This window comes from Chinchilla lanigera, unplaced genomic scaffold, assembly GCF_000276665.1.
Source record: "Chinchilla lanigera isolate Chin_1 unplaced genomic scaffold, ChiLan1.0 scaffold00158, whole genome shotgun sequence".
Taxonomy (NCBI): Eukaryota; Metazoa; Chordata; class Mammalia; order Rodentia; family Chinchillidae; genus Chinchilla; species Chinchilla lanigera.
In genome coordinates, this window is record NW_004955559.1 from 1308135 (window position 1) to 1334009 (window position 25875).

At 55.2% G+C, this 25875-nt stretch overlaps 3 protein-coding genes across 6 annotated transcripts; 1 reads left to right on the forward strand and 2 right to left on the reverse strand.

Moving 5' to 3' along the window:
• Window positions 1-1486: 1486 nt before the first annotated feature.
• On the reverse strand, window positions 1487-11791 carry Rcn3 (reticulocalbin 3, EF-hand calcium binding domain). 4 transcript variants are annotated; one of them, XM_005412867.2, is made up of 7 exons: window positions 11471-11791; window positions 10833-11095; window positions 8566-8768; window positions 6684-6856; window positions 3776-3836; window positions 2022-2221; window positions 1487-1902 (listed from the first exon to the last, which is right to left on the reverse strand). In XM_005412867.2, the coding sequence occupies exons 1-7, from the start codon at window positions 11774-11776 to the stop codon at window positions 1795-1797; spliced, it is 1314 nt and encodes a 437-aa protein (XP_005412924.2). In that variant the 5' UTR covers window positions 11777-11791; the 3' UTR covers window positions 1487-1794. The 4 variants fall into 4 exon arrangements, with proteins under 4 accessions (XP_005412924.2, XP_013364458.1, XP_013364459.1 ...); XM_013509004.1 differs by having other exon boundaries at window positions 10833-11202; window positions 11471-11562; XM_013509005.1 differs by having other exon boundaries at window positions 10833-11202; window positions 11463-11550.
• Window positions 9297-10819, forward strand: LOC106147439 (translation initiation factor IF-2-like). The gene is made up of 2 exons (XM_013509007.1): window positions 9297-9926; window positions 10722-10819. Exons 1-2 carry the CDS (start codon window positions 9577-9579, stop codon window positions 10744-10746), a joined length of 375 nt encoding a protein of 124 aa, XP_013364461.1. The 5' UTR covers window positions 9297-9576; the 3' UTR covers window positions 10747-10819.
• Window positions 11792-12306: 515 nt separating the features above from the next.
• On the reverse strand, window positions 12307-23828 carry Fcgrt (Fc fragment of IgG, receptor, transporter, alpha). The gene is made up of 7 exons (XM_005412869.2): window positions 23678-23828; window positions 23315-23399; window positions 22707-22958; window positions 22327-22602; window positions 13551-13820; window positions 12778-12891; window positions 12307-12606 (listed from the first exon to the last, which is right to left on the reverse strand). The coding sequence occupies exons 2-7, from the start codon at window positions 23385-23387 to the stop codon at window positions 12506-12508; spliced, it is 1086 nt and encodes a 361-aa protein (XP_005412926.1). The 5' UTR covers window positions 23388-23399; window positions 23678-23828; the 3' UTR covers window positions 12307-12505.
• Window positions 23829-25875: the final 2047 nt, after the last annotated feature.

Consider the following 25875-nt stretch of genomic DNA (forward strand, 5'->3'; position numbering starts at 1 on the left):
AGCTGAGGCAGGAGGATCAAAAATCAGTCCCAACTCCTGCAACTTAGCAAGAATGTCTCAAAATTAAAAAATAGAGTCAGGGCCGGGCGTGGTGGCGCACACCTGTAATCCCAGCACTTGGGAGGCTGAGGCAGGAGGATCGTTGCGAGTTCAAGACCAGCCTGGGCTACAAAGTGAACTCAAGGCCAGCCTGAACTGCACAGTGAGACCCTGTCTCAAAAAAAAAAAAAAATAGAGTCAGGCATGGTGGCACATGCCTGTAATCCCAGCACTTTGGAGGCTGAGGCAGGAGGATCGTTGGGAGTTCAAGACCAGCCTGGGATACAAAGTGAGCTCAAGGCCACCTGAACTGCACAGTGAGACCCTGTCTCAAAAAGAGAAAGAAGAAGAAAGAGAAAAGAAAAGAAAAGAAAAGAAGAAAGAAAAGAAAAGAAAAGAAAAAAGAAAAGAAAGGGAAAGGAGAGGGGAGGCGAGGGCAGGGGAGGGGAGGGGGAGGAGAGGGGAGGGAAGGAAAGGAAGGGCTGCGGATGCAGCTCAGAGCAAGACCCTGAGTCCAACCCCGCAGTAGTGCACACACAGGCGCACACGCTTCACCCTGGGAACTACACTGCTGAGGCGGCCGCAGCCTGCGCTCTGAGGACGTGTGCTGTGGCCAGGCCCTGGGACACGCGGTGCCGTAAACACGTCGCTTCTCTGCACGCTGATCTTCGGGGTTCGAAGTCTTTCCCAAGGGACAAAGGGGAGGGAGCTGTGGGCCTTGGGTTCTAAGAAGATTTTTTTTGGTATTTTTAATTCCCCATAAGTTTGTTTTTGAGAGTCTCACTGTGTAGGCCAGGCTGGCTGGAGCTCAAGGCAATCCTCCTGCCTCCACGGGCCACCACGCCCAGCTACAGTCGGCCCTGTCTCCGCCCTGCTGTCCGTGTCACTCACCCTGCAGAACCCTCCTGGCCCCCTGCTGCTGCTCCCCACACCAGGCCGCCCCGCCTCTCCCCGCCCCGCCCCTTGGGCCTGCTGCTGGCTCTGGCTGGGACGCTCACTCGCTGGACCTCTGCTCCCGGCGCTGGCCCCCCTGGGCCCCGCTTTTCCAGGTGCCGCAGCCCCTGCTCCCTCCCTGCCCTGTCCGTTTTCCTCTCCAGCAGCATTTTCTGCTGACAGTCCCTGCTCCGCTGACCGCCTGCCCCAAGGTCTGGCTTCCGGTTTGTGCACTGGGCACCAAGCCGGCTGGGCTTATTTTTTGTGTCCAAGAATATCCCTACTTCCACCCCCACCTCATGCCAACTCCAAGGCTTGTCCCCTCCTGCTGGTCCCAGCCCCTCAGTGCCCTGCGTGCTCCTCCACCAGTCCTAGCCCCAACCTCGCCCCAGGGCATGCTGCCTGGAGCCTGCAATCCTGGCACTCAGGAGGCTGAGGCAGGAGGACCTCCAAGAGCTCAAGGCCAGCCTAGGGTACAGTAAGGCTGTCTCAAATCAACACCAACAAAAAGACATACACAGGCCCCAGCACTGGATTTTATTGTTGCCCCGGCAGAGGGGAGGCCCAGGGCCGGCGCTGAGTTTCTGGGCCTCAGTGGTGGTGGCTCAGACTTGGGGTGTAGTGGGTGAAAGCTCCTGGGGGCTGAGCTGGCGTGCCAGTCCCAATTTGGGTGGGAGACCCTGTGGTGAGGATGGTACTGACCACACTGGGGGCTCTGAGGGGCCCAGGTGGGGAAGGCAGGGTCGGGTCCCCAGGGGAGACTGAGGCAGGAAGGTCCCTGAGAGCCGGGCCTCGAGCTGTGTCCGCTTGCCCCCCCGGGCCTCAGAGCTCGTCGTGATGTCGTGTCAGGTCCTCGCCGTAGTTGGTGGCCTGGCTGCCCACGAACATGTTCCAGTTCTGCAGGATCTCAGCCTTGCTCAGCCGCCCGTCCTGGGGGGTCAGGGGTCAGCGAGGTCCCCCGGGGGAAACGGGGACCATGGCGCAACTTGTGAGGACGCGGCTCGCGCCGAGGGTGGGCCTGCCCCCTCCCCAGGCCCCGCCCGCCGCACCTTGTCCACGTCGCTCTCGTGCAGCAGGTGGTTCGCCTCCACCAGGGGCTGGTCCTGAGACGGGGGCAGCACCCAGTATCCGACCTCGCTGCCGTCCAGCCGCCCGTCCTTGTTGAGGTCGCGGAAGTCGCGGAACTGCTGCCGCTCCGTCTGGACCCAGGCCGGCTCCTCCTCCCCCGGCTCCGCAGAGTACAGGTCCGCTGCCGGGGACACGGGACACGGAAACTGAGGCCCAGCCTGGGCTCTGATACCGCTTGGCCCGTGACCCTGGGCGACTCACTTTCCTTCTTTTATTTTTTGGAGGCTGTTCTCAAACTCACAGAGAGCCTCTTGCCTCAGCCTCCCCAAGGCTGGGATAACAGGGCTGGGGATTTAGCTCAGTGGCACAGTGCCTGCCTGGCAAGCGCAAGGTCGTGAGTTCGATTTCTGGTACCGGAGAAAAACTAAAACCAAAAAAAAAAAACCAAAAAACAAAAAACAAAGCCTGGGATAACAGACATGGGCCAATACATCTAGCTTCACTTTCCTTTGGTCACCTTTGTTTCTCCTTGTGTTTATTTATTTTTGTTTTGTTTTTTTTGGTTTTCCTCCGGTACCGGGAACCAAACTCACAACCTTGCACTTGCCAGGCAGGCACTCTTTGCCGCTGAGCTAAATCCCCAGCCCCCCTCCTTGTGTTTAAAGGGAATGAAGAACAAGACCTGAGTTCAGAATGACTCGGGTTGGTGTGAAACGGATCAGCTTAATTGATTCACGGATCAGTCCAGTGGGGGGATGGGTGTCCCAGTGACCCTGGTGCCTCCGAGGAGGAAGGGCCGAAGGGCCGAAGGGCCGGGTGGAGATGGCTGCGGTCCAGGAAGAAAGAGGAAGCACCACAAACCTCTCCCCAGATCAGCCTACGCCTCCTCCCCACAATGCTTGACTCTTGCAAAAGCCCTGGCCCCGGGGTGGCCCCAGAAGTCAGGACAACCTGACAAGTCTTTCTACAGCAGGTACAGCCATGAAAATTACAATGGAAGTTTCCTCCTCTGCGGACCAGGTCACACGGCTGCCGCCTAGATGTCATCAGAGATGAGATATGCCGTCAGGCCTGGAGCTGCACGCCTGTAATTCCAGCTCCCTGGGAGGCTAAGGCAGAACTGCAAGTTCCAACCCAGCCAGAGCAATAGAGCAACTTAGCAGGATGTGGTCTTAAAATGAGAAATTTTAGAGCTGGGGATGTGGCTCAGTGGTGGAGCTCCTGCCTTGCATGCATAAGGTCCTGGGTTCAATCCCCAGCACCACAAAAAAATCAAAAATAAAACATTTTAGAAAGACCTGAAGGGTGGAGGATATAGCTCAGTGGCACAAGCACCTGGCTGGCAAGCGCAAGGTCCTGAGTTCAATTCCTGGTACCAAAAAACAAAAAAAAGAAAGAAAGACCTGAGGATACAGTTCGGTGTGAAGGTCCTGGGTTCGATCCACAGGGCTGGAAAAACAAAAAGCAAGGCCATTCTTATTGGGCTTTGGAGCTGAGCTCAAACCTGTGATCCTGCCTCAGCCTCCCGGAGTAGCTTCGATGACAGGCATGCGTCACTATGCCCTGCTCCGTAAATGCTTTCTCCGTGTGGCACTCGGCAGGTACCGGATGAATCCAGGCGACACGCGGAGTACACCACAGGGTCTCTGCTTCAGAGGCCGCTGCTCCTGGGGGTGACGACCACCCAATGCCACGCATGCGCGAGGCCGCACTGCCGCCATCCGGCCACACTCACCGATATACTCCTCCACCTGCACATAGCCGTCCTTATCCTTGTCCAGGTCCTCCAGGGTTTCCTGGGGAGAGAGTGTTGGGTGGGCTCAATGCACTGGCTCTGAGAGGGAGTTGGTTTTTTTTGGTCCTGCTATGTAGTTCAGGCTGGCCTCGAGCTCTCAGAGATCCTCCTGCCTCAGCCACCCAAGTGCTGGGATTACACATGTGCACCACCACACCAGGCTCTGTTCCCCAGTTGTACATTCAGATTTATTTAGTATAAAATGGTGCATGAATCTGATAGGGCCATGATGTCTTTCCTTTCTTCTCCCCCCCCCCCCGTACCAGGAATCGAACTCATGACCTTGTGCTTGCCAGGCAGGTGCTGTGCCACTGAGCTAAATCCTCAGCCCCAATGTCATTCCTTTTAAGCAGACTCAAGTTCCAACATTTTTGGGGGGATGGACTACAGCTGTGTGCCCCCCACAGCAAACTCCAGCATTTCAGACTGGACAGGAAAGAGAACAGGCTAATTAATTTGAATTTTAATTAACTAATTAGTTAATTAATTTGATGGTACCAGGGATTCAGTCCAGGGCCTTCACACTGAGCTCCATCCCCAGACATTAATTTTTTTTTTTTTTTTTAAATTTGAGGCATGGTCTTGATAAATTCCTAAATTTCTCAGGTTGGGTTTAAACTTTCAACCCTCCTGCTTCAGCCTCCCAGAGTGCTAAGATTACAGGTGTGTGCCAGCATACTTGGCTACATTTGAATGTTAGATGACAACAATAATTCTTTGGTATAAGTCTGTTGCATTCAATATCTGACTACCCCCACCATGAGTTATATTGCATTTCAGATAAACAAATCACTTTGTAGTGCAAGTATGTCCCAAATATTGTGGGAGATTCCTGGTATGAAGACAAATACTGTACAGGAGACTAAAGAATTTGTTGTTGGAGTCGGGTGTGGTGGTGCACACCTGTAATCTCAGCACTCAGGAAGCTGAAGCAGGAGGGTTGCCATGAGTTCCAGGCCAGGGTTCACAGTGAGTTCAAGACAAAAGACAGCAGAGGGACTGAGGAATACTACACAGCCCAGTAAAGGGTGGGTGCCCTGCCCTGTGTGAAAGTTAGGCACTAAGTTGGCCGGGAGCTGGCAGCTGGGGCTCCTCAGCAAGGGAAGACTGACTGGTGTTTTCCTCCTCTGTTTTATTTTTTTTTTTATTTTTTATTTTTTATTTTATTTTGTTTTTTTTGTTTTTTTTTTCTCCAGTACCGAGGACCGAACTCACGACCTTGCACTTGCCAGGCAGGTGCTTTTGCTGCTGAGCTAAATCCCCAGCCCCCTCTTTTTTTTTTTTTAAATTTTTTAATTTTTAGTCTTTTTGAAGCAGGGTCTCGCTATGCAGTTCAGGCTGGTCTTGAGCTCACTTTGTAGCCCAGGCTGGTCTCAAACTCGCAACGATCCTCCTGCCTCAGCCTCCCGAGTACCGAGATTACAGGTGTGCGCCACCACACCCAGCCTCCTCCTGTTTTCTTAATCATTAGCTGGAGATAAGATCCACTTGTGGCAGCAAACTTTGGCTCAAGGGATGGGGGCCTCCTCTGAGTGCGATAAGGGCCAGGCCTGGATAAAGGCTGTCTAAGGTCAGGGCTTGGAAAGACCCAGGGCTTGGAACGAACTGAATGGAGAACATCTGACCAGAGGACAGGCGACCCCTTCAGCTGCACCTGGCCAGGGTGACTTCCCAGAGGAGGGAAAGGCGAAAATGGAGCCGGGGCACTCCCAGGGGTACCTGTCACTTGGGCTTGGCCACCACGCTTTAAGGTGTTTCTGTCTCTGAAAACCCAGCACTTTGCCACGATCCCTGCCCATGCTCTGAAACCCAGCACTCGGGAGGCTGAGGCAGGAGGATTATAAGTTGGAGCCCAGCTTGGCCAGTTTAGTGAGAGACCCTGTCTCAAAATTTAAAATTAGGGGGCTGGGGATACAGCTCAGCAGCACAGTGCCTGCCTGGCAAGCATGAGGTCCTGAGTTCGATTCCTGGTACCAAAATAAAAATAAAAAATAGGGCTGGGGATGTAGCTGAGTGCAAAGCTGCTGATCCCGAGGGTCCTTCTGTGGTCCCTGGAGTTGCTCTGAGAATGGAGACTTGAGGGAGCTGCTGGGAAACAAGGCTGGGGCGGGGGACAGGGACAGGAGAGTTTTCTTCTTCATCCCTCAGACATTTAGGCACATCCACGTGACACGTATTTTGAGAAAGACATGAAGACTTCTTTTTTTTTTTTTTTCTTTTTGAGACAGGGTCTTGCTATACAGTTCAGGCTGGCCTTAGGATCACTTTGTAGCCCAGGCTGGTCTCTACCTTGTGACGATCCTCCTGCCTCAGCCTCCCGAGTGCTGGGATTACAGGCATGTGCCACCACGCCCAGCAAAGACTTCTAAAATACTTTGAAATTGTGAAAAGTTAAGCATGATGGAAATAAGTAAAAATCCTTCCATTTAGAGTGGATTCCTAACCGGGCATGCTGGTGCACACCTGTAATCCCAGCACTTGGGAGGCTGAGGCAGGAAGATTGCTTTGCGTTCAAGGTCAGCCTGAACTACATAGTGAGACCCTGTCTCAAGAAAAAAAATAAATAAATAAAACGAGTCCTAAGACCAGGTGACAGCCACGGGATGGGGTGGGACACACCTGTAATTCCAGTGCTCTGCAAACTGAGGCAGGAGATTTGCTGCTGGTAGTTTGAGGCCAGTCTAGGCTACATAGTGAGTTCAAGACCAGCCTAGACTACAGAGCAAGGACCCTGTCTCAAAACAAAACAAAACAAACAAAAGACCAGGTGGCAGCCTAGCGCAGGAAGGCGCTAGAAGGCGGGACATCGCCTGGTTGGCTGGGTCCGGAGGGCACAGCAGGCACTCACAGCGATCACGATGTCCCGCATGTGCGGGAACTCCTCGGGGTGCAGGAAGGCCGTCAGCTCCTCCCTGGTGGCCATGGAGTCCCCGTCCTGGTCAGCCACCCGGAAACGCCGCTCGTCCCGGGCCAGCATCTTCTTATAGGTCTCAGCATCCTCTACATCATGGAATTCCTCCCCTGGGAGGGCGGAACGGGAGGGAGGGTCTCAGGGAGGGAGGGTCAGGTGCGGAGGGAAAGATAGGGGACTGGGGGGGGTGGGGGTCAGGACAAGTCCACAGAGTTCAGAAGCACTAATGTGTACCAGTGACTTCTGTCATTCACACAGCCAGGTGCAGTGGCACAGGCCAGCTTGTGTGCCACCTGGAATCCCAGCAATTGGGAGGCTGAGGCAGGAGGATCACTGAGAGTTCCAGGGCAGCCTGAGCTACATAGTGAGTTCAAGGCCAGTCTAGGCTTGCACTACTTAACAAGACCCTGTCTCACAAAACCAATACGTAAATTTATTACATAAGTTTTTAATACAGAATAAAGTATATAAAATAAATGAGATTTTTCATGAAAAAAAAAAAGTATATATTATTAGCTACCTTTTTTTTTTTTTTCTAGGCAGTCCTGGGGTTTGAACCCAGAGCCTTTGCACTCAGCTACATCCCTAGCCAATTTTTTGTTGTTGTTTGTTTTTTGGATGCAGGAGCTCTCTATGCACTTCAGGCTCGCCTTGAACTCATTATGTAGCCCATGCAGGTCTTGAACTTGTGGTGATTCTCCTGCCTCAGCCTCCAGAGTGCTGGGATTACAGGTGTGAGCCACCAAATACAGATCCCAGCCAGTTTTTATTTTGAGACAGGGTTTTGCTCAACTGATGAGTTGCCCAAGTTGGACTCAAGCTTGCAGTCTGCCTCAGCCTTCCAGAATGCTGGGATTGCAGTTGTACACCACCATGCCTGCCTAGACGGCTAATTTATAGCAGGAACTTAACATATTCTAAGATCTTTACATACAACACTGCATTTAATCCTCACAAAAAGCAAGATAATTGGGTTCTTCTGGGTTTTTTTACTTCCTGAATGAGAAAGTGACTCTTGGAAGGGGAAATAACAGGGACTTAGCCAGGCACTGGCCAGTTTGGCCCCAAAGTGCCTGATGCAGGAGGCTATCCTGACTCAGCTTCCTCACAGGGAGGGAAGGGCATATGCAGGATGCAGAGGGTTGGGGAGATGGTCTGGTCCAGGATCCACAAAAGATCCATTGGGATCCATGGTTGGAGAGGATAGAGCAGCCCTTAGCAGGGTCCAGGCATCAGCTCTAGGGGTGCAAATACCCCAAGGAGCTGGGGGAGCTGCTGGAGGGAAGGCTGGGGTGCAACACCAGGGGGGCCAGACCATGGGGGCACTGGGGCCAGGCACCCGGTCAGGAGAGAAAACTGGGAGTCAGAGTTCGAGGCAAATGGCTTTGGGGTTCTCAGGGTGGGAGGTTGAAGGTCAGAGGTCAGGAGACAGGATGCGGAAGACAGGGGTTCCAGTGAGGAACCTGAAATCCTCAGTCACCAGCCCACAGAGATTAGGATCTCAGAATGAAAAGCAAGCTGTCATAAACTGGGGGTCTCCTAAGCCAGGCGCGGTGATGCACTCTTGTATTCTCAGCACCGTGGAGGCTGAGGCAGGAGGATCCCCACAATTCGAGGCCAGCCTGGACTACAAAGCAAAACCCTGTTTTACCACCCCCCTCCAAAAAAAAAAGGGGCCTCAGAATGATGAGATCCTAAAATGGATGAGGGGACACAGGCAGGGGTTCTGGGTCAAAAGGTTAAGCGTCCTCAGGATGAAGGGATCAGAAGGCCAGGGTCCTGGTGTGTCGTGGGGAGCAGGGTCAGGTCCCACGCATACCCGGAGCGTAGTGACCGTAGGTGGCGTTGCGCAGCTCCTCCCAACCCACGCGCCCGTCGCGGTCCGTGTCGTACGTGTCCCAGGCCGCGCTCACCGAGTCCCGTATGTGGCGCTGCTGCGTGTGCGCGATCCAAGAGCGAAGCTCGGCCAGCGACACCCAGCCATCCCCATCACCGGCGCGGTCCATACGGTCCACTATCCGCCTGCCACGGGGCGGGGCAGCGTCAGCCCTGGGCCACGCCCACACCTGGACGCACCCCCCCAGGCCCCGCCCCGAACAGGAGCACCCCGCCCCCCACAGGGTCCTCTCAGAGCAGGAAACACGAGGCTCCAATCCGACGGAGTGCCACAGGCCTGTAAACCCAGCACTTTGGGAGGTTGAGGCAGGAGGACGGCAAGATTCAATTAGGCCCTGTCTCAAAAAAAAAAAAAAAAAAAAAAAAGCCTAGGAATGGTGGCGCATTCCTATAACCCCAGCAACTTGGGAGGCTGACGCAGGAGGATCGGGAAATCAAAATCAGCCTTTGGCACATGAGCCAGACCTATGTTCTCGGAAAAACAAAAACAAAAAGGTCTGGGGGTTTAGCTTGGTGGTAGGACGCCCCTGGGTTTGATCCGCAGTAGTGCAATAAATAAACAAATAAAATGAAAAATAAAGAGCTTGTGCCGGGCGTGGCGGTGCACGCCTGTAACTCCAGCACTTGGGAAGCTGAGGCAAGAGGATCGCCGCTGATTTAAGGCCAGCCTGGGCTACACAGACTGTCTCAAAAAAAAAAAAAAAAGGAACTAGTTAGGCAGCTCAGTGCGAACGTGCTGGGTTCAATCCCCGGAATCAAAAGGAAAAACAACAAAAAGCAGTCCGGGATCCGAGGCTGAGGGGCACATGTCAATCTCGGGACCCCGCCTACCGCAGAGCCCCGCCTCTGGCCCAGAACCCGCCCCTGGCCTGGAAGGCCCGCTACAAATCTGGGCCACGCCCTCTACTCCCCCAACACACCCCAGTGCGTGCACATGCGCGGACTCTGGCTGTCCCCAGGAGGGCTGAGGCCACGCCCCCGCCGTCTCCGCCCCGCCCCTTCTCCCAGCAGTTCCAGCTCAGGCCCTGGGGGCAGCTCTGCCCAGGGCTCGCAACGGTGCCGGCCCGCTCGGCCAGCGGGACTCCACTCTTCCCTGCCGCGCCCGCCGGGCAGCTGGGCAGCCGCGCACTTTCCCGGCTCCCTCTTCCCTGGCCAGGGTCAGGGTCCTGGTCCTCGACCCAACGCTGACATGGACCGCGTGGGGCGCCCGGTCATCATCCCTCGCCCCTGGGGGACCCAGTCCCAAGCTCCCCTCAGTCCCGCGAGTGGCTGCGAGCTCCAGCAGTGAGTAGAAGCCTCCTTGTGCCCTTCACTTAACCCTTGTATAAAATGCGCTAAAGAACTGTACCTGGGCCACAGGGACTTTGGGGGCTGAGTATTAAGCCATTAAAGCACTTGAGCCAGTGCGGTCCTCCCCTACTCCCCTCGAGACCCCTCCTGCAAAGCTCTGGCCTGGCTCTCATCCCAGAGAAGCCAGAAGTCTCCCAGGACCCAAAGACCCTTCGGGAGACGAGGTACTGGCTCCCACCCTCTCCCTCTGCTCTCGGGGTTCCGGCCGCAGTGGTGGCAGCAAGGGTTTTGTGAGCCCGAGGCACAGCAGCCCGGCTCTCACCTCAGGGCCTTTGCACTTACTGACTTGCTGTTGTTTCTTTCACTACCTATGAACCTCTTGAAGGCAATGAGCTTTGTCTGATTTGTTCCCTGCTGCGACTTCACCCCGAGGAGTGGTGCCTGCATACAGTAGGTGCTCAGTGAACGCTTGCAGAATGAGCGGGCATCCCTGGATGCCCTGGGGCAAGCAGGCTGGTGTAGGGACCCTGTTCCATGTAGCTCACCCTGCAATTCAGAGCTCAGCCATTTTCCTGGCCTGACTGGGCTCCTTCCGCACAAAATCTTTTTTCCCCCATCACTCCGGCCAAGGAGCCTAAGGACACGTTTACAGAGCGGGCAACTGAGGCTGCAGGGGACGCGTCCGGGACAGCAGCACCGAGTGATCTGGGGTAGAATCTGGCCCTAACGTTTGCAGCCATCGAAGCTCACACTTTGAGGGCTCAATTCTTGTTCGTCTTTTTGACACAGGGTTTCGTTATGTACTCCAGACTAGCCTGGGACTTGCAGCAGTCCTGCTGCCTCAGCCTCCCACGTGCTGGAATTCCAGGGAGGCCACCACACAGGGCACCCCTCTCTTACCCGAGGCGGGCCTGGCTTTCCTCCGGGGTGAGCTGGTCGAATTCCTTGGCCACCTCCCGTCCTAGGAAGGCCTCGTGGTCGTACTGGAAGTTCCCGTGGGCGTCATCGTGCGGGGCGTCGCTCAAGGGGGCTGCCTGGTGCACCCTGGCCTGGCCATGAGGCCCTGCGTCCGGGGACGGCTTCCCTTGGGCCCCGCGCCGCAGCGGCGGCAGCAGCAGCGGCAGAAGCAGCAGCAGGAGCGATGGACGCCACATCGTCAGGCCCTGCGGCGCAGCGGGTCAGAAGTCAGCGGTCGTGAGGAAGAGGGCGGCAGTGGATCGGAACCGGAGTGACGGGGGTTCCTTGGGACAGACGGGGAGATGGGCGGTGCCTGCGGAAAGTTTCGGGCTCAGTGGGGGCGGTGACGGGCAGGAGGTCAGGGTGTCCAGCGAGGACCCTGATCTTCCGGGCCCCAGGGGTCCCCGAGCACACAGAGGTGATCCCCAGAGACGTGGCACGTGTCCCGCGCAAAGCTCAGGACGTGGTGATGGTCGGTGAGATGCGGCAAGACCCCTACATCGCCCCCGGCCAGGCCCTGACTCTGCGGTTGAGCTCCTCCCTGGTCCCCCTCCCACACGCATACCCCGTTACCCTGTTACCCAGCTTCTCTCCGCTCCCCACGCTCGGCTCCGAGTTCTCCCAAAGATGCCCAATTTGGCGGCCATCCAGGCAGGTCCCGCCCCGGCTGCGCAGAGGCCACGCCCACCGACCAATGAGCGCTCGCGAGGGGCCCAGGGGGCGGGGCCAATGAGCGGGCGAGAGTGCCTCGGGCTGCCGGCGCCACGTCCACAAAAGAAGTTCGGGTGGGCGAAGGCGGAGTGACGAGGCCCGGAGAACCACAACTCCCGGCGGGCATCGAGGCGCCCTGCCGACCACCCCCAGCGGCCCTCGAGCCAAAGCCTCATGGGAGATGTATTTCTCTCCGGTTCCCTTTGTGGGGATGGTGTAAGGATCAGAGCCAAAGGACTGGAGAAGTTATTCCTTTCCCTCCAAAAGGGAGCAGCAGCTTTTCTCTTCTGCGCCATCAAGGATTCGGAACATACTCCAGCCAAGAGTTCCACAGAACGCCTGGCACAGCATTCCGTAGATACGTGTGAAACTCATGAGTGAAAAATAGATGAGTCGGTACAGAAAACTGGCAGATGCTAGAGCTGGGCATGGTGGTGCACGCCTGTAATCCTAGCACTCGGGAGGCTGAGGCAGGAGGATTGCCATGAGTTCGAGGCCAGCCTGGATTACATAGTGACTTCAAGGCCAGCATGGACTACACAGTGAGGCCCCGTCTCCAAAAACAGAAACATTGGGAAAACCTCTCATAGCCACCTGTTAGGCATAAGAGCGAGCTGCATCAGCTCAGGGCTTGCCACCACCCAGACCCTCCACCCATTCGTGACCTCCGCGGCCTGCAAACTAGAAAAGATTGAGAACACAGGGATTCGGGCCCAAACTCGTGTTTATATGTGAAGTGAAAAAGGGCTGGAGCTGTCGGGAGGGGACACTGAGGCGGAGCCCGGGAGGCGGGCTCTGCGGGGGCCTGGGGCCCAGCACTTGTTCTGGAGGCTCAGAGATCCAGGATTCCAGGGGTCTCACAGCAGAGACGCGACCACAGCGGCCGGCAGTGGCCAAGCCGGCCGTCAGGCAGTGCCATTGGTGTCTCGGGAGTCGGGCTCCTGGGGCTGCCCGGGGCCAGGCAGCAGCGCGCCGACGTCGTCCCCACGGAGGGAGATCCAGGGAGCTGCCAAGAGAAGGCCGTGGGCGCCGGCGTGTGGACTGCTGCGTGCGCGTCCACGTCTGCGGTCCGCTCTATTCTCTGTGCCCACCTCCCCTGGTTCCTCTCTCCAGGCCTCTGGCCCCAGCTCCGTGTCCCCTTTCCCCTCCCGCCCGGGTTACCCGCCTGGGTCCTCACGTGGCATGCCGCTCCGCATCCTTCGCCACAGCAGAGCTCCTCCCACCGCGGCGGCCAGCAGCAGGAAGGCCAGGACGATCCCCACCACGGGTACCGAGGACTCGGCAGGGGACTCTGAGGCCAGAGAACGCCCGGGATGTGTCCAGCCCTCCACCCACCCTGGAGGACAGGGAGTGGTGGTCCTGGTCCCGCCCAACCTCCGAGATCCCCAGATGACCCCCTGAGCCCAGGCAGAATGTCCCTAGGTTGGGTGTTGAGAACCAGCCATAGCATCCGAGTGTGGTGGCGCACGCCTGTCATCTGAACACTCAGGAGGCTGAGGCAGGAGGACTGCGACAAGTTCGAGGCCGCCCTAGACTGTACAGTGAGTCTCAAAAAAAAAAAAGGAAGAAAGAAACCAGAACCAGCCAAAGTCAGAAAAGGTCAGTCACCCTGACCAGGGACCTGCAGTAGTGGGAAGGTGGCTTCCAGCTCGTGGAGGAGGGGCAGGCACAGGGGCCTCGGAATCACAAGGCAGGAGGTGATCAGTCTTGGTGGGGCTAGCAGTGCAGGAAGTAATAGACTCCCGGAAGAGCAGCAGCAGCAGCAGCAGCAGCAGCAGGAGGAGGAGCCAGGACCACAGATGCCAAGTCCCCGCAGGCAGGTGTAGCAGGACAGAAGCAGCCAGGATCGGGGACACCCGCATTAGCAGGCGGAGACAAGGCCAGCCCGGGGAGGGGTCACTGCAGCAGCGGACAGGGACACTCAGCGACGGGGACGTCCCTCTGGCTCACCCAGCTCCACAGAGAGTGGCTGCGGCAGCCCCGCATGCTGCACCAGGCAGCGGTAGTGGTGCTCATCCCCGCGCCGCACCGTGAGTGACGACCACGCGTGGAAGGAGCCGTCGCCGTTGGGGCCGAAGCCGCCCTCCCCCGTGCCCACTGCAAGCCCATTTCGGAGGAAGTGCAGGTGCAGCTCCGGGGGGTAGAAGGAAAAGGCGCTGCAGGTGAGCACGGAGGAGCCGTCACTGCCTGGCCTGGCCTTCAGACGCATGGAGGGTGGTTCTGCGGGGACAGGGCAGGAGCTGAACCCAGGGCAGGCCGGGGCACGGCGTGCCACCATCCTGTGCCCTGTACTGTGCCGAGCCTAGAGAATGTATCGGTGAAAGGGGGAGGACCAGGTGTGGTGCCTCACACCTGTCATCCCAGCATGCCGGGAGGCTGAGGCAGGAGGATTCCCAGCTCAAAGCCAGCCAGGGCTATATATGTTTCAAAGCCAGCCTGAAACATATAGCCAGACCCTGTCCCAACCACCGCCCTCCCCATAAATAAATAAATAAATAAATAGCAAGCCAGGTGTGGTAACACTCCCCTGCAATCCTAGGTACTCGGAGGCTGAGGCAGGAGGATCTCAAGTTCAAGACCTGCCTGGGCAACTTAGCAAGGCTATGTCTCAAAATAAATCAACTTGCAGGCAGGTTGGGCTACAGCTCAGTGGCAGGGCACAAGTGCACTCGAGGCTCTGGCTTCAGTCCCAGTGCTTCCCCCAGAACCAGGGCAAAGGGATTTGAGCAGCTGCCAGGCAGAGCTGGGCGTTCCTCTGAAGAGGCCCAGGGTGGGGCTCGCAGCTTCCCTCCTGGCAGTGGTCGAGCTGGGGCGCAGCAGAAGAGCAGTTCAGCGTTTCCTGGGAAGTGCAGCCGGAGCGCCTGTGTGGCCTCAGTATCTCTGCTGCGGTCAGGGCCTGGAAGGGCCGCGCCCGGCCACCAGCACTGTGTCCTTTTCCTGTCCCTGCTGCTTTCCAGGAAGCACTGCTCGCCACATCACTTTGGATTTTCGAGGCAGGGTTTTGCTATGTAGCCCAGTTGGCCTCAAATTCACAGCAACCCTCCTGCCTCAGCCTCCCAAGTGCCGGGTACAAATGTACACCACCATGCATGGAGGCCCGCATTACTTCTGTCTTCAGGGCACAGTGTTTTCGATCTGGGCTAAATCCAAGCACAGAAAACCTTCCTGGCCTTTCTTTCTGCTTAAGGAAACACCAGGACCGAAAACATTACAAAGCATTACATAGCTGGGTAAAATGGAGTGAACCTGTAATCCCCCAGCACTCGGGAGGCTGAGGAAAGAGGTTGAGTTTAAACCCAGCCTGGTACTTTATTGATTTAGCAAGACCCTGCCTCAAAATTTAAAAACTACAGGGGTTGGAGATTTAGCTAAGTGGTAGATAGCTTGCCGAGCAAGCCTGAGGCCCTGAGTTCGGCCTCAGCACCAAAACAGTAAAAAACAAAATACAAATTTAAAAAGTAGAAAAGATGGCTGGGCGTGGGGGCACACGCCTGTCCAGCGCTTGGGAGGCTGAGGCAGGAGGATCGTTGCAAGTTCAAGGCCAACCTGGGCTACAAATTGAGCTCGAGCCCAGCCTGAACTGCATAGCGAGACCCTGTCAAAGACACCCCCCCCAAAAAAAAAATGTAAAAAAGGCTACCTATGGTAGTGCACGCTTGTAATCTCAGCATTCCAGAGGCTGAGGCAGGAGAACTGCAGCGAGTTCAAGGCTAGTCTGGGTTGCATAGTGAGACCTTGTCTCAAAAACAAAAAATAAATAAATAAATAAATAAAAATAAATAAATAATTAGGAGGCAGGGATATGGCTCCTGGACTCCATCATCAGTCCAAAAGAAATGTTCTGAATAGTGTTTTTTGATGTAAGACAAATTTTAATAACCTAACTCCTGCCCAACACACACTTGCTCACTCACCTACCACAAGTTGTAGAGAGGTCATGACACAGACTGCCGGGACAGGTTTCAATGGGTTGGAAAGGCTTTACATTTACATGCACAATTTTTTTTTTTTTTTTGGTCTTTTTATGACAGGGTCTCGCTACAGTTCAGGCTGGCCTTGAGCTCACTTTGTAACCCAGGCTGGCCTGGAATGCACAGTGATCCTCCTGCCTCAGCCTCCCAAGTGCTGGGATTACAAGTGTGCACCACCACGCCCGGTTTAAGTGCACAATTTTGTGGGTATGTGTATTATCTGGGATATGTCCCTTAGCTTTCATCAGATTCTCAAAGTGGGTTAAAACCCAGGACTAACCCAAAGCCAGCCATGGTGATGAATGCATGCCTGTGATCCCAGGACCAAGGAAGGCCGAGGCAGGAGAATCTTGAGTTTGGGGGTTGGTGTTTGTCTTTTTGAGACAGGGCTTCAGTACGCAGTTCAGGCTGGCCTTGAACTCACTTTGTAGCCCACACTGGCCTCAAACTTGTGCATAGCTGGGCATGGTGGCACACGCCTGCAATCCCAGCACTCAGGAAGCTGAGGCAGGAGGATCACTGTGAGTTCAAGACCAGCCTAGGCTACAAAGTGAGCTCAAGATTAGCCTGAACTGCTTAGTGAAACCCTGTCTCAAAAAGACAACCCCCCCAAAAAAACCAACTTGTGGTGGTCCTCCTGCCTCAGCCTCCTGAGTGCTGGAATTAAAAGCATGAACCACCACACTCAGCTCAGGAATATCTTGAATTTGAGCCCAGCCTGGACTACATAGTGAGACTGGCTCAAAAAACCAAAATTAATTAATTAAAGACTCACAAGTGAAAACAACAAAAACTAATAAATAAGGGCAGGGCAAAGGGCTTGGGTAGACATTCCCTGCCCCCCCTCAGGCATATTATGACCAGCAGGCATATTAAAGATATTCAAGGCACTTGTTATCAGGGAGGCCCAAGGAGAAGCACCGCAGTGAGACACACCCTCACCCCTGATCAGATGCTAAGGAAAACTAACAGAGGAAAGAAAAACAGACAACTGCAAGCGCTGGCCCAGATGCAGAAGGGTTCTCTCTGTGTCAGTGGGAGGTGAAAGGCCCAGCGGTAAGGTATGAATTTCCTGGTGGACAACGAAAGCTTGCTCTGGGCTGGGGATATAGCTCAGCGGCACAAGTGCCTGCCTGGCAAGTGCCAGGTTCTGAGTTCAATTCCCGATACAAAAAAATAAAAAAGTTTGCTCTGTTGTGGCCCCGGCATTGCACCTCAGGGTCTTTGTTCTCTGTACTGAAATCAGGATGACCAAGGGATACTGGCCGTGTGCACTGCGGCCTTAATGACAGCAGCCCAGGGGTTGGGACACAGCCTCGGCCAGTGACAGATGAAAGGATGAGAGAGCTCAAGGCTTCCACTATTCAGCCTTTAAATCAAGGAACTTGGGGGCGGGGGCACACATGCCTTGGTCCCAGCCCTCAGGGAGGCTGAGGCAGGAGGATCACAAATTCTTGCTCAGCCTGGGTAACTTAGTGAGCCTGTCTCAAAATTAGAAAAAAAAAAAAAAAAAAAAAAAAAAAAGGATAGGGATGTAGCTCAGGGCAAAGGCCCTGGGTTCAACCCCTGGTACAACATAAAAATGATAAAAGAACTGCGGTAGGTTACAGCAGGGAAGAAGCCCTGAGGTTATGCTCAGGGAAAGCAGCAGATCACAGGAGGCAAGCGCTCTGCAGTGCCACTTGTAGGAGTTGTCTGAAGCTCCAAACTGAGGGACAGAAAGTAGAATGGGGGTCACCACACGCTGCAGGATGGAGAAATAGAGTCTCCGCGTGGTGGGGACAGAGATTCAGGCACCAAGATGCAAAAGCTCTAGAAATCTGCGGTATGAGGTATATGAGGCAATGTGCCCAGTACTGCCTTTTTTTTTTTTTTTTTTTGAGACAGGGTCTCACCATGCAGCGCAGCCTGGCCTCAAACTCACAGAGATTCTCCTGTCTCAGCCTCCCAAGTACTGAGATTACAGGTATGTGCCACCATGGCTGGTGAAAGTTCCAGTTTTTTAAACTGGACCAAAAAAAAAAGCACTCCTGCAGGTGGCCAAAAATGTGAATGTGTCATCAGACAATGAAAAATGAAATCATGAGATCTAACTACACACCTGTCAGACCAACTAACAGGAAAGACTGAAAGTATCAATTTCTGGCAAGTCTGGAGCGACCAGAATTCTATACAGCTGCTGGGAGAAAACAGCACAAGCTACTAAAGCTGATCATATTACTTAGTACCCTATGGCCCACTGATCCTACCATACACATTTCCTAAGAATAAATGAAAATATAGACCCACGAACAGACACTCATAGCTGGGAGTAATGGCACCTGCCTATAGTGCCAGGCATTTGGGAGGCTGAGGCAGGAGGATCACTTGAGCCCTGAAGTTCAAGGCCAGCCAGCCAGGGCAACATAAAAAAAATAAAGAGAGAGAGAGAAAGAATATTCATAGGAAGGCAGGTATGGTGGTTCAGCCTTCTAATCCCAGCACTCTCTGAGAGCCTAAGGCAGGAGGATTGATTGCCCAGCCTGGCCAATTTAGCAGGACTCTGTCTCAAACTAAAAAATAAAAAGGGACAGTTTGTAATAGCTAAATCTTGGAAACAGCTCAAATGCCCAACAATAGATGAATGGATAAAGAAGATTTTTTTTAATACAAAGGAGCCCTACTCTGCTATAAAGAAGGACAAGCTCGAGACATTCCTAGATAAACGGATGGGCCTGGAGACCATACTCTTAAGTGAAATAAACCGGACACATGCGTGTAAATACTGCATCGTTTCTCTGGTGTGAGAAACTGGAAGTGTAAATAGGGACCTAAGTGTACAATAGATAGTGGGAAATTGGAAGAAAATGTTCAAATGGGGAAGGGAATAAAGGAGGGGGAGGAAAGGAAGAAAGGAACAGGAAAAAAAGCAGCAGCAAGATTTGTAATGGACAGGTACAAATTCCCTGTGATGAACGTCATTATGTACATCTAAAATGTACCAATAAGGGGCTGGGGATTTAGCTCAGCGGCACAGCGCCTGCCTGGTAAGCACAAGGTCGTGAGTTCGATTCCTGGTACCGGAAAAAAAACAAAAAGGGATGGGGATGTAGCTCAGCGTAAAGGCCCTGGGTTCAATCCCCAGCACCGCAAAAAATAAAAAGTATTTTCAAAGTGAGGCGAGCCGTGGTGGCACACACCTGTAATCCCAGCACTGGGGAGGCTGAGGCGGGCAAACCATTGAGAGTTCGAGGCCAGTTTGGGCTACAAAGTGAGCTCAAGGCCAGCCTGAACTGCACAGCGAGACCTCGTCTCAAAAAAAAAAAAAAAAAAAAAGTGACGCGAGCAATGCGGACAGGAAATACCCGTCCAGGCGGCCAGGATGGGTGCTGCGCACGGTCCAGCAGGGGCTGAAGGTGAAGCCCCACCGGATCCGGCCGGGACAGGACCCGGGGCGCAGGGTCCTCGCCGCGAACGCAAGTGCAAAGGCCAAGGGTAGAGCTGGCGCTGGGAGGAGGGGAGCAGAAGCCAGCCCAGCCCTGCTGACTCGGGAGCATTCCTGAGGGTTCTCTGCGGACTCACAGGAAGCCCCCGGAGGTTTGAAGGGGCGCCCATGACTGCCGCGATGCGCCGGCGGCGAGGTGCAAGTGGGAGACCACAGCAAAGGGCAAGAAGGACACAAGACCTGTAGGAGCCCAGGGAGGTGGCATCTGTAGTCCCAGCTTTGTGGGGAAGCTGAGGCAGGAGGACTGCTTAAACCTTCAAGTTCTAGACCAGCCTGGACAGAGATCATCTCCAAAGTAAAACAAAGGATAGTGTCTGTGAGTTTATAATAATATTTAGACAACATAAAACTCACAAATCCCTTCACAGGTTGATAGCTGATGACCTAAATTCTAGATAATAGCCCGGTGTAGTGGCGTGTGCCTGTAATCCCACCACTTGGGAGGCTGAGGCAGGAGGATCACCACAAGTTCGAGGCCAGCCTGGGGTACAAAGTGAGCTCAAGGCCAACCTGAACTGCATAGCCAAGACCTTGTCTCAAAAAGAACAACAACAACAAAAATCAATAAAAAAAAAAATAAAAAGGAAAGCAAAACAAATTTTAAAAATATTTTTAACCACAATCAAATCTAGAAAGACACATTCCACAACATCACAGACATACAAAGAAAAAACCCAGCCTGGGCCAAATCCAATGGAGCAAATAACTAGGAAAGAAAAGAGAGACCTACTCAGGGCCCCCTTCTGTCCCTTTCTTGGACAGAAGCTTTCTTTCCCTCAATAAATATATTCTGCTCTTAAAAAAAAAAAAGAGAAATAGAAGACACTCAGAATCACGAAAATTAACTCAAGTCAAAGCCTGGACCTAAATATAAAATGGAAAACCGTCACAGTCCCAGAGATAAATGGAAGATGGGGGCAATGCTGGGCTTGGTGATGACAGCTGACACATCCCGCCAGAAACGTGCAGAGAGTAGGACTCCGACTTCATTCCCCTCACAGACTTCCGCTTCGTGAAAGATACTAAGAGAAGACCTGCCAAGAATCGAGGCCGCAAGGCACCGTCTGACAAAGGTCTGGCTCCAAAACACAAAGAGCTCTCAAAACTGAACATAAGAAAAAGACACTGGAGAAAAAAAAGAAAGAAAGAAAAAGACACTGTCTTCCCAGCCCTCTGGCGGCTGAGGCAGGAGGATCGCTTCGAGTTCAGCCAGCCCAGGCGACATGGTGAGTTCAAGGCCAACCTGAACTACACAGCAAGACCCTGTCTCCAAAAACCAAACACAAAAACAAAAGGTAAAAGGAAAAAGATACTGAAGAAACGGTGCATCTGAATGCAATAGGCAGACCTTGGCGGACCCTGATTCAAACTTTAAAAATCATTTACAACCAGGGAAGGCAAACGGGAACTGAGTGCTCACGTTTCTTTGTTTTGTTTTCATTTGTTTGTTTGTTTTTGTCCTTTTGAGACAGGGTCTCACTATGCAGTTCAGGCTGGCCTTGAACTCACTTTGTAGCCCAGGCTGGTCTCGAACTCGCAACGATGCTCCTGCCTCAGCCTCCTGAGTGCTGAGATTACAGGCGTGTGCCATCACGCCTGACCTCCCAATGCTTTTTTATTTATTTTGAGACAGGGAGGATCTCACTAAATCGCTAAATTGCCCAGACTGGGTTTGAAATTGTGATCCTTCTGCCTCAGCCTCCCAGAGTGCTAGGATCATAGCTGTGTACCGTCACACCTAGGTAACAATGATGTATTAAAATAGGAAATATTATATGTGTGATGTTACCAAGGCTTAATGTGAGGAAGCAGGAGAGGGTACAGGCTAATAAGAACCACTGTGGGTTGCTAATTTTTTTTTAGTTTGTTTTTTCAGACAAGGTCTTGCCACGTAGTTCAGGCTGGCCTTAAACTCACAGCGACCCTCCTACCTCGGCTTCCTAGGTGGTGGGATTACAGGCGTGCGCCACCATGCCCAGTGTGTTGATAATTATTGAGTCACAGAAATGATATTAGCTGGGGGCAGGAGATTTAGCTTGGCAGCACAGCAGCTGCCTGGCAAGAGCAAGGTTGTGAGTTCGATTCCTGGTACCGGAAGAAAAACCAAAAAAAAAAAAAAAGAAATGATATTAGCTGGGCAAGGTGGTACATGACTGTAATCTCAGCACTTGGGAGGCTGAGGCAGGAGGATTGCCATGAATTCAAGGCCAGCCTGGGCTGCACAGACAGACCCTGGCTCAAAAAAATAATAATAAAATAAAAAGATATTATACTATTCCCTATACTTAAACAAGCTTGAAAATTTCCATAATTAAAAAAGAAAAACCACCTGTCTGAGTCGCCCTCTCTTTGTTTTTTTTTTTTTTTGGTTTTTCTCTGGTACTGGGAACCGAACTCACGACCTTGCACTTGCCAGGCAGGCGCTTTGCCGCTGAGCTAAATCCCCAGCCTCTCACCCTCTCTTTGGCAGCACTTAGAGTGGACACGTGGGCCACCCCACGGACGGCTCTCAGCAGCAGCGGGGTCGGGGACGATGACACATATGCCCTTCTCCCTGCCCAGGACCTAGGGGGCCACCTGCGCTGGAGCGGGGGCTGCACACGGGTGACCCGGCTTCCTAGAGTAGGCGACACCCAGGCAGGGCCCGAGAAACGGAACAAGGAGGGTGCCCGTAAGAGGGGCAGGAGGGCTGCTTGGGGGCCAGGGCCTGTAGTGGTGCGGTCAGGTCAGCTGTGTCCCAAGGCTGGAGTGCAGCGACTGGGCTTGTAGAGACCACACTGGGTGGGGCCGAGGAGGACATTAAGGCAAGGAGCTGGGACTTCGTCCTGCAGCACCTGGGAGCCAAGGACGGGAGGCAGCGCTAGGTAAACACTGTCCAGAAATAGGAATGTGGCCGGGCGTGGTGGCGCGCGCCTGTAATCCCAGCGCTTGGGAGGCTGAGGCAGGAGGATCACTGTGAGTTCAGGGCCAGCCTGGGCTACAAAGTGTGCTCAAGGCCAGCCTGAACTGCATAGCAAGACCCTGTCTCAAAAAAAAAAAAAAAAAAAAAAAAAAAAAAAAAAAGAAATAGGAATGTGCAGGGCTGTGCTGGGGGCACCTGAGGTGGGGGGAGGGTGGCCCGTCCTCCCAGCACTCAGGAGGCTGAGGCAGGAGTATCGCTGTGAGTTTGAGGGCAGCCTGGGCTCCAGAGTGAGTTCAAGGCCAGCCTAGATTACATCACGAGACCCTGTCTCCACAACTCAAACAAAGACAGAGAGCTGAGGGAGCTCACCCTTCCACTCCAGGTTCCTGCGGCCCCGCTCCAGGTGGTCCAGCAGCCGCTCTGGGCAGGAGCTGAGCAGGAAGGTCTGCTCCTTGCCTACTGCCTCGGCCTGCTTCTGCCACCGCTGGCTGATGCTCAGGGCCTCGGGCCAGTCGCCCGTCCAGCTGCCGTTCTGGGGGTGGAACTCCATGAAGTACTCGCCATTCAGGGCAAACAGGGCGGTGGGCACCGAGGAGTTGTCGGGGCCGAGCTCACAGCCTAGCAGGCCCTGCAGGGTGTAGGGACCTGGGGTGCCCAGGACACGGCAGGTGGTGAGGAGCAGGGCGGCCTCCTCCCTCAGACGGGGTCTGGCCCAGCCTCCTCCCTCAGACCCCCGGGTCCAGCCCCACCTGTTCCCTCCAGGGCCTGGAGAGCATCCAGAAAGAGGCTCTCCTTGTTCCGCAGGTCCGTGGTCTCCTTCTCCCAGTACCAGGACACCTGGCTCTCCCAGACCCAGGCCCCGCAGGGCTCGGCCTCCCTGCGCAGGCTGCTGTAGCTCAGGTACTGCTGCGGCCCCAGCCAGCCCGACACCCAGAAGGCGGGCGACCCCGCGGCTGGGGACGACACGGCCGTGAGGTGGTACAGGAGGGACAGGTGGTCCTCTGCGGAGACCGGTGGGGGCGGACAGTCAGTGGGGGGGACACAGAGACAGGGCTCCAGCCAGGGAGGTGACTGACTTGGAGAGAGGGGGACAGGGACCCAGAGGGGGACAGGGACCCAGAGGGGGGACAGGGACCCAGAGGGGGGACAGGGACCCGGGGGGGGGACAGGGACCCGGGGGGGGGAAAGGGACCCGGGGGGGGGAAAGGGACCCGGGGGGGGGTGGCTTCCGGACACAGCAGGGAGAGGGGAGGGCACAAGAGCCGCCGGCGGGCAGCCGGGCTGGGGAAGCTGTAAGCCGCCTTCTCGGCCGGGCCGGACCCCGCTCCCCGCCCCCGCTCCCCGCCGCCTCGCTCACCTGCGCCCCAGGTCTGAGGCAGGAGCAGGAGCAGCAGACCGAGCGCCCAGGGCTGAGGCCGGGGCTCCCCCATGCTGAGGGCGACCTGGGGCGGGAGGACACGTGACCTGACTCGGGGCCCTGCCCCGCCCCTTCCTCCGCTGGCCCGGGACACTGCCCAGGCCGGGACGCGGGACCCCAGGTTTGGGGGTCCAGGCCAGCTTGACAACAGTGCCCTCCTGCTCAATGAACTTTCACCCCCTAATTTGATCCGGTTTGGTTAATTAATTACAGAACCTGGCTTGGCCAAAATTCACTTTTTGGAGTTCTGCCCACCCTCCTCCTCCCTCAGACCCGGGGTCCAGGCCGGGCCTCCTCCCTCACCCTGCGTCCAGTGTCCCGCGATCGTCCAGCGATCGCTCCCACCGCGCGTCCTTCCCGCCTGCGGCCCCGGCGCTCCCGTGACTGGAGACCCCAGTTCCTCTCTCACATCCTGTGGGAGGCTGCTCCTTGCTCCCGAGCTGGGCCCACCCCCAGCCTCAGGGCACACCCCAAGTGAGGCCCAGCCTTTCTGGGGGCGTTTTCCCAGCCTGTGTCTCGGCCCCTGGCTGTGCTGTTTGCAGCCTGCGAGCCCTGGAGCCGGGAGGAGAAGCCACTGCTCTCCGGCTCAGTGCAGACGTCCAGGGTCCTGCTGTAACTCTGCCAGGAACTCCTAGGGCCACCCATGATTCTCAAAGGGCCAGTGGCCAGATTTACTTCTCTTTGTTTTGTTTGTCTGGTTGGTTTCCAGACAAGGGCTCACTATGTCGTGGAGGCTGGCTCGCAACTCACAGCAAAGTGCCCGTCTCAGCCTGGAAAGTGCTGGGATTACAGGTGCACCACCACACCCGGCTCCGTTCACATATTCTGAGGTCCTGGAACAATGTCCCCAAGATCTTGGTATGGCACACGGCCGCTGTGTCCCACTCTCCAGGCCAGGCATGGTGGTGCACGCCTGTAACCCCAGCGCTCAAGAGGCTGAGGCAGGAGGAGCGTTGCAAGCTCAAGACCAGCCTGGGCTACAAAGTGAGCTCAAGGCCAGCCTGAACTGCATAGTGAGACCCTCTCTCGAGAAAAAAAAAAAAAGACTCTCCAGCATCCATGTAACCCCTGGCCTCCTGTTAGGTCGTCTCTTGGCCCGAGGGGTGTGTTCCCACCCCGCACCCTCCAGCCGCAAGGCGCTAGGTGCCAGAGCTACCTTAGAGCTTAAGGTCTCCAAAGGGCCAGCTGCGTCTCTGACGGCCCAGCCCCCACCCATCGCGAGCATAGAGACCTGGCCCCCAGAGCCGGCTCTACCGTCTGTGCCCAGCAGGTCACTTTCCTTCGTGTCTGCCCATATGGGGGTCCCCAGACCACTCCTACGTTCTATTATCAGGCCTCCCCCAGATCCAGCCCACCTACAACCTCCCCAGGTAAGAGGCACAGGCAGCAGGGTAGGTGGATAGGTAGGGAGACAGAAAAATGCACAGCAAGGTAAACTGTGTGTGGTGCAGGCCTATAATCCCCCCACACACAGAGAGGCTGAGGCAGGAGGACTGACAATTATAGCCCCATCTGGGCAATTTAGCAACTTAGTGAGACCCTGTCTCAAAATAAAAAATAAAAAAGGCTGGGGATGTAGCTCAGTGGGAAGACCTAGGTTCAACCCCCAGTATCGCGGGGAAAAAAAAGACAGGTAGGTAGATGAGCAGGCGGGAGGGCAGTCATATAGGTGGTTGTTAGATAGTACAGAGAGATGGGCAGAAACAGTTAGTCCAGATTCAAATCAAACAAACGAGGGCCGGGAATATAGGTCAGCGGCACAAGCGCCTGCCTGGCAAGTGCAAGGTCCTGAGTTCCATTCCCCATAACAAACAAACGAACAAGGGGCTGGGGATTTAGCTCAGCGGCACAGCGCCTGCCTGGCAAGCGCAAGGCAGTGAGTTCGAGTCCCGGTACCGGAAACCCAAAACCCCCAAAAACCAAACAAACAAGTCAGGTGGGGCAGCGCAGGGCCCTGAACCCAGCACTTGGGAGGCTGAGGAAGCCCGACAGCAAGTTCTACACCAGCCTAGGTACACAGCGAGTCCTTGTTTCAAATCAATAGATATACAAATAAACCCCCTGTAAAAGGCCTCGAGGCTCCTCGTAAGTACCAGGAATCCCGGCCAGGTGCCCTGGGGCCTGCAGCGGATTCCCAGGGCTGTGAGGACGCCCTGGGCTTTCACTCGGTTCCCCAGACCCTCTCCTGCAGGACCCACAGGGTCTCCTGCAAAATGACCACTGCGGCCCCTCGCGTGATTGCAAGGCGGCTCAAGCAGAGCCTCGCACCAGGCGCAGCTGCCCTCTGATGGCCCCCAGCCACCGTGCAGCTGGCCGGAAGCTGGCGGTGCGGTTGCGGTCCCGGCGGTGTGCGCCCGGCAGCTCAGCACCTGGGCCCGACTCTGCCCCGGCACGCAGCGTCACCCAGTGGCCAGGGGAGGTCATCACATTTAAGCAGAAACCCAAGTCCAAACTCCGGGCCCACCTCGCTGAGCCTTGGTTTATTTTTGTTTTGTTTTGTT

Excerpts from the sequence above, each read along its gene's own strand:
- Fcgrt (XM_005412869.2), bottom strand. The coding sequence starts at position 23,387 with ATGGGGGAGCCCCGGCCTCAGCCCTGGGCGCTCGGTCTGCTGCTCCTG. Across the intron at positions 13,821-22,326 it reads CAGGAACCTGGAGTGGAAGG|AACCACCCTCCATGCGTCTG; the intron begins GTGAGCTCCCTC and ends CTGTCCCCGCAG. Across the intron at positions 12,607-12,777 it reads GATGCGGAGCGGCATGCCAC|CTCCCTGGATCTCCCTCCGT; the intron begins GTGAGGACCCAG and ends TTCTCTTGGCAG.
- Rcn3 (XM_005412867.2), bottom strand. The coding sequence starts at position 11,776 with ATGAGGCTTTGGCTCGAGGGCCGCTGGGGGTGGTCGGCAGGGCGCCTC. Across the intron at positions 3,837-6,683 it reads TGCGGGACATCGTGATCGCT|GAAACCCTGGAGGACCTGGA; the intron begins GTGAGTGCCTGC and ends CTCTCTCCCCAG. Across the intron at positions 1,903-2,021 it reads ACGAGAGCGACGTGGACAAG|GACGGGCGGCTGAGCAAGGC; the intron begins GTGCGGCGGGCG and ends CTGACCCCCCAG.
- LOC106147439 (XM_013509007.1), top strand. The coding sequence starts at position 9,577 with ATGCGCGGACTCTGGCTGTCCCCAGGAGGGCTGAGGCCACGCCCCCGC. Across the intron at positions 9,927-10,721 it reads AGTGGCTGCGAGCTCCAGCA|GGTTTCGTTATGTACTCCAG; the intron begins GTGAGTAGAAGC and ends TTTTTGACACAG.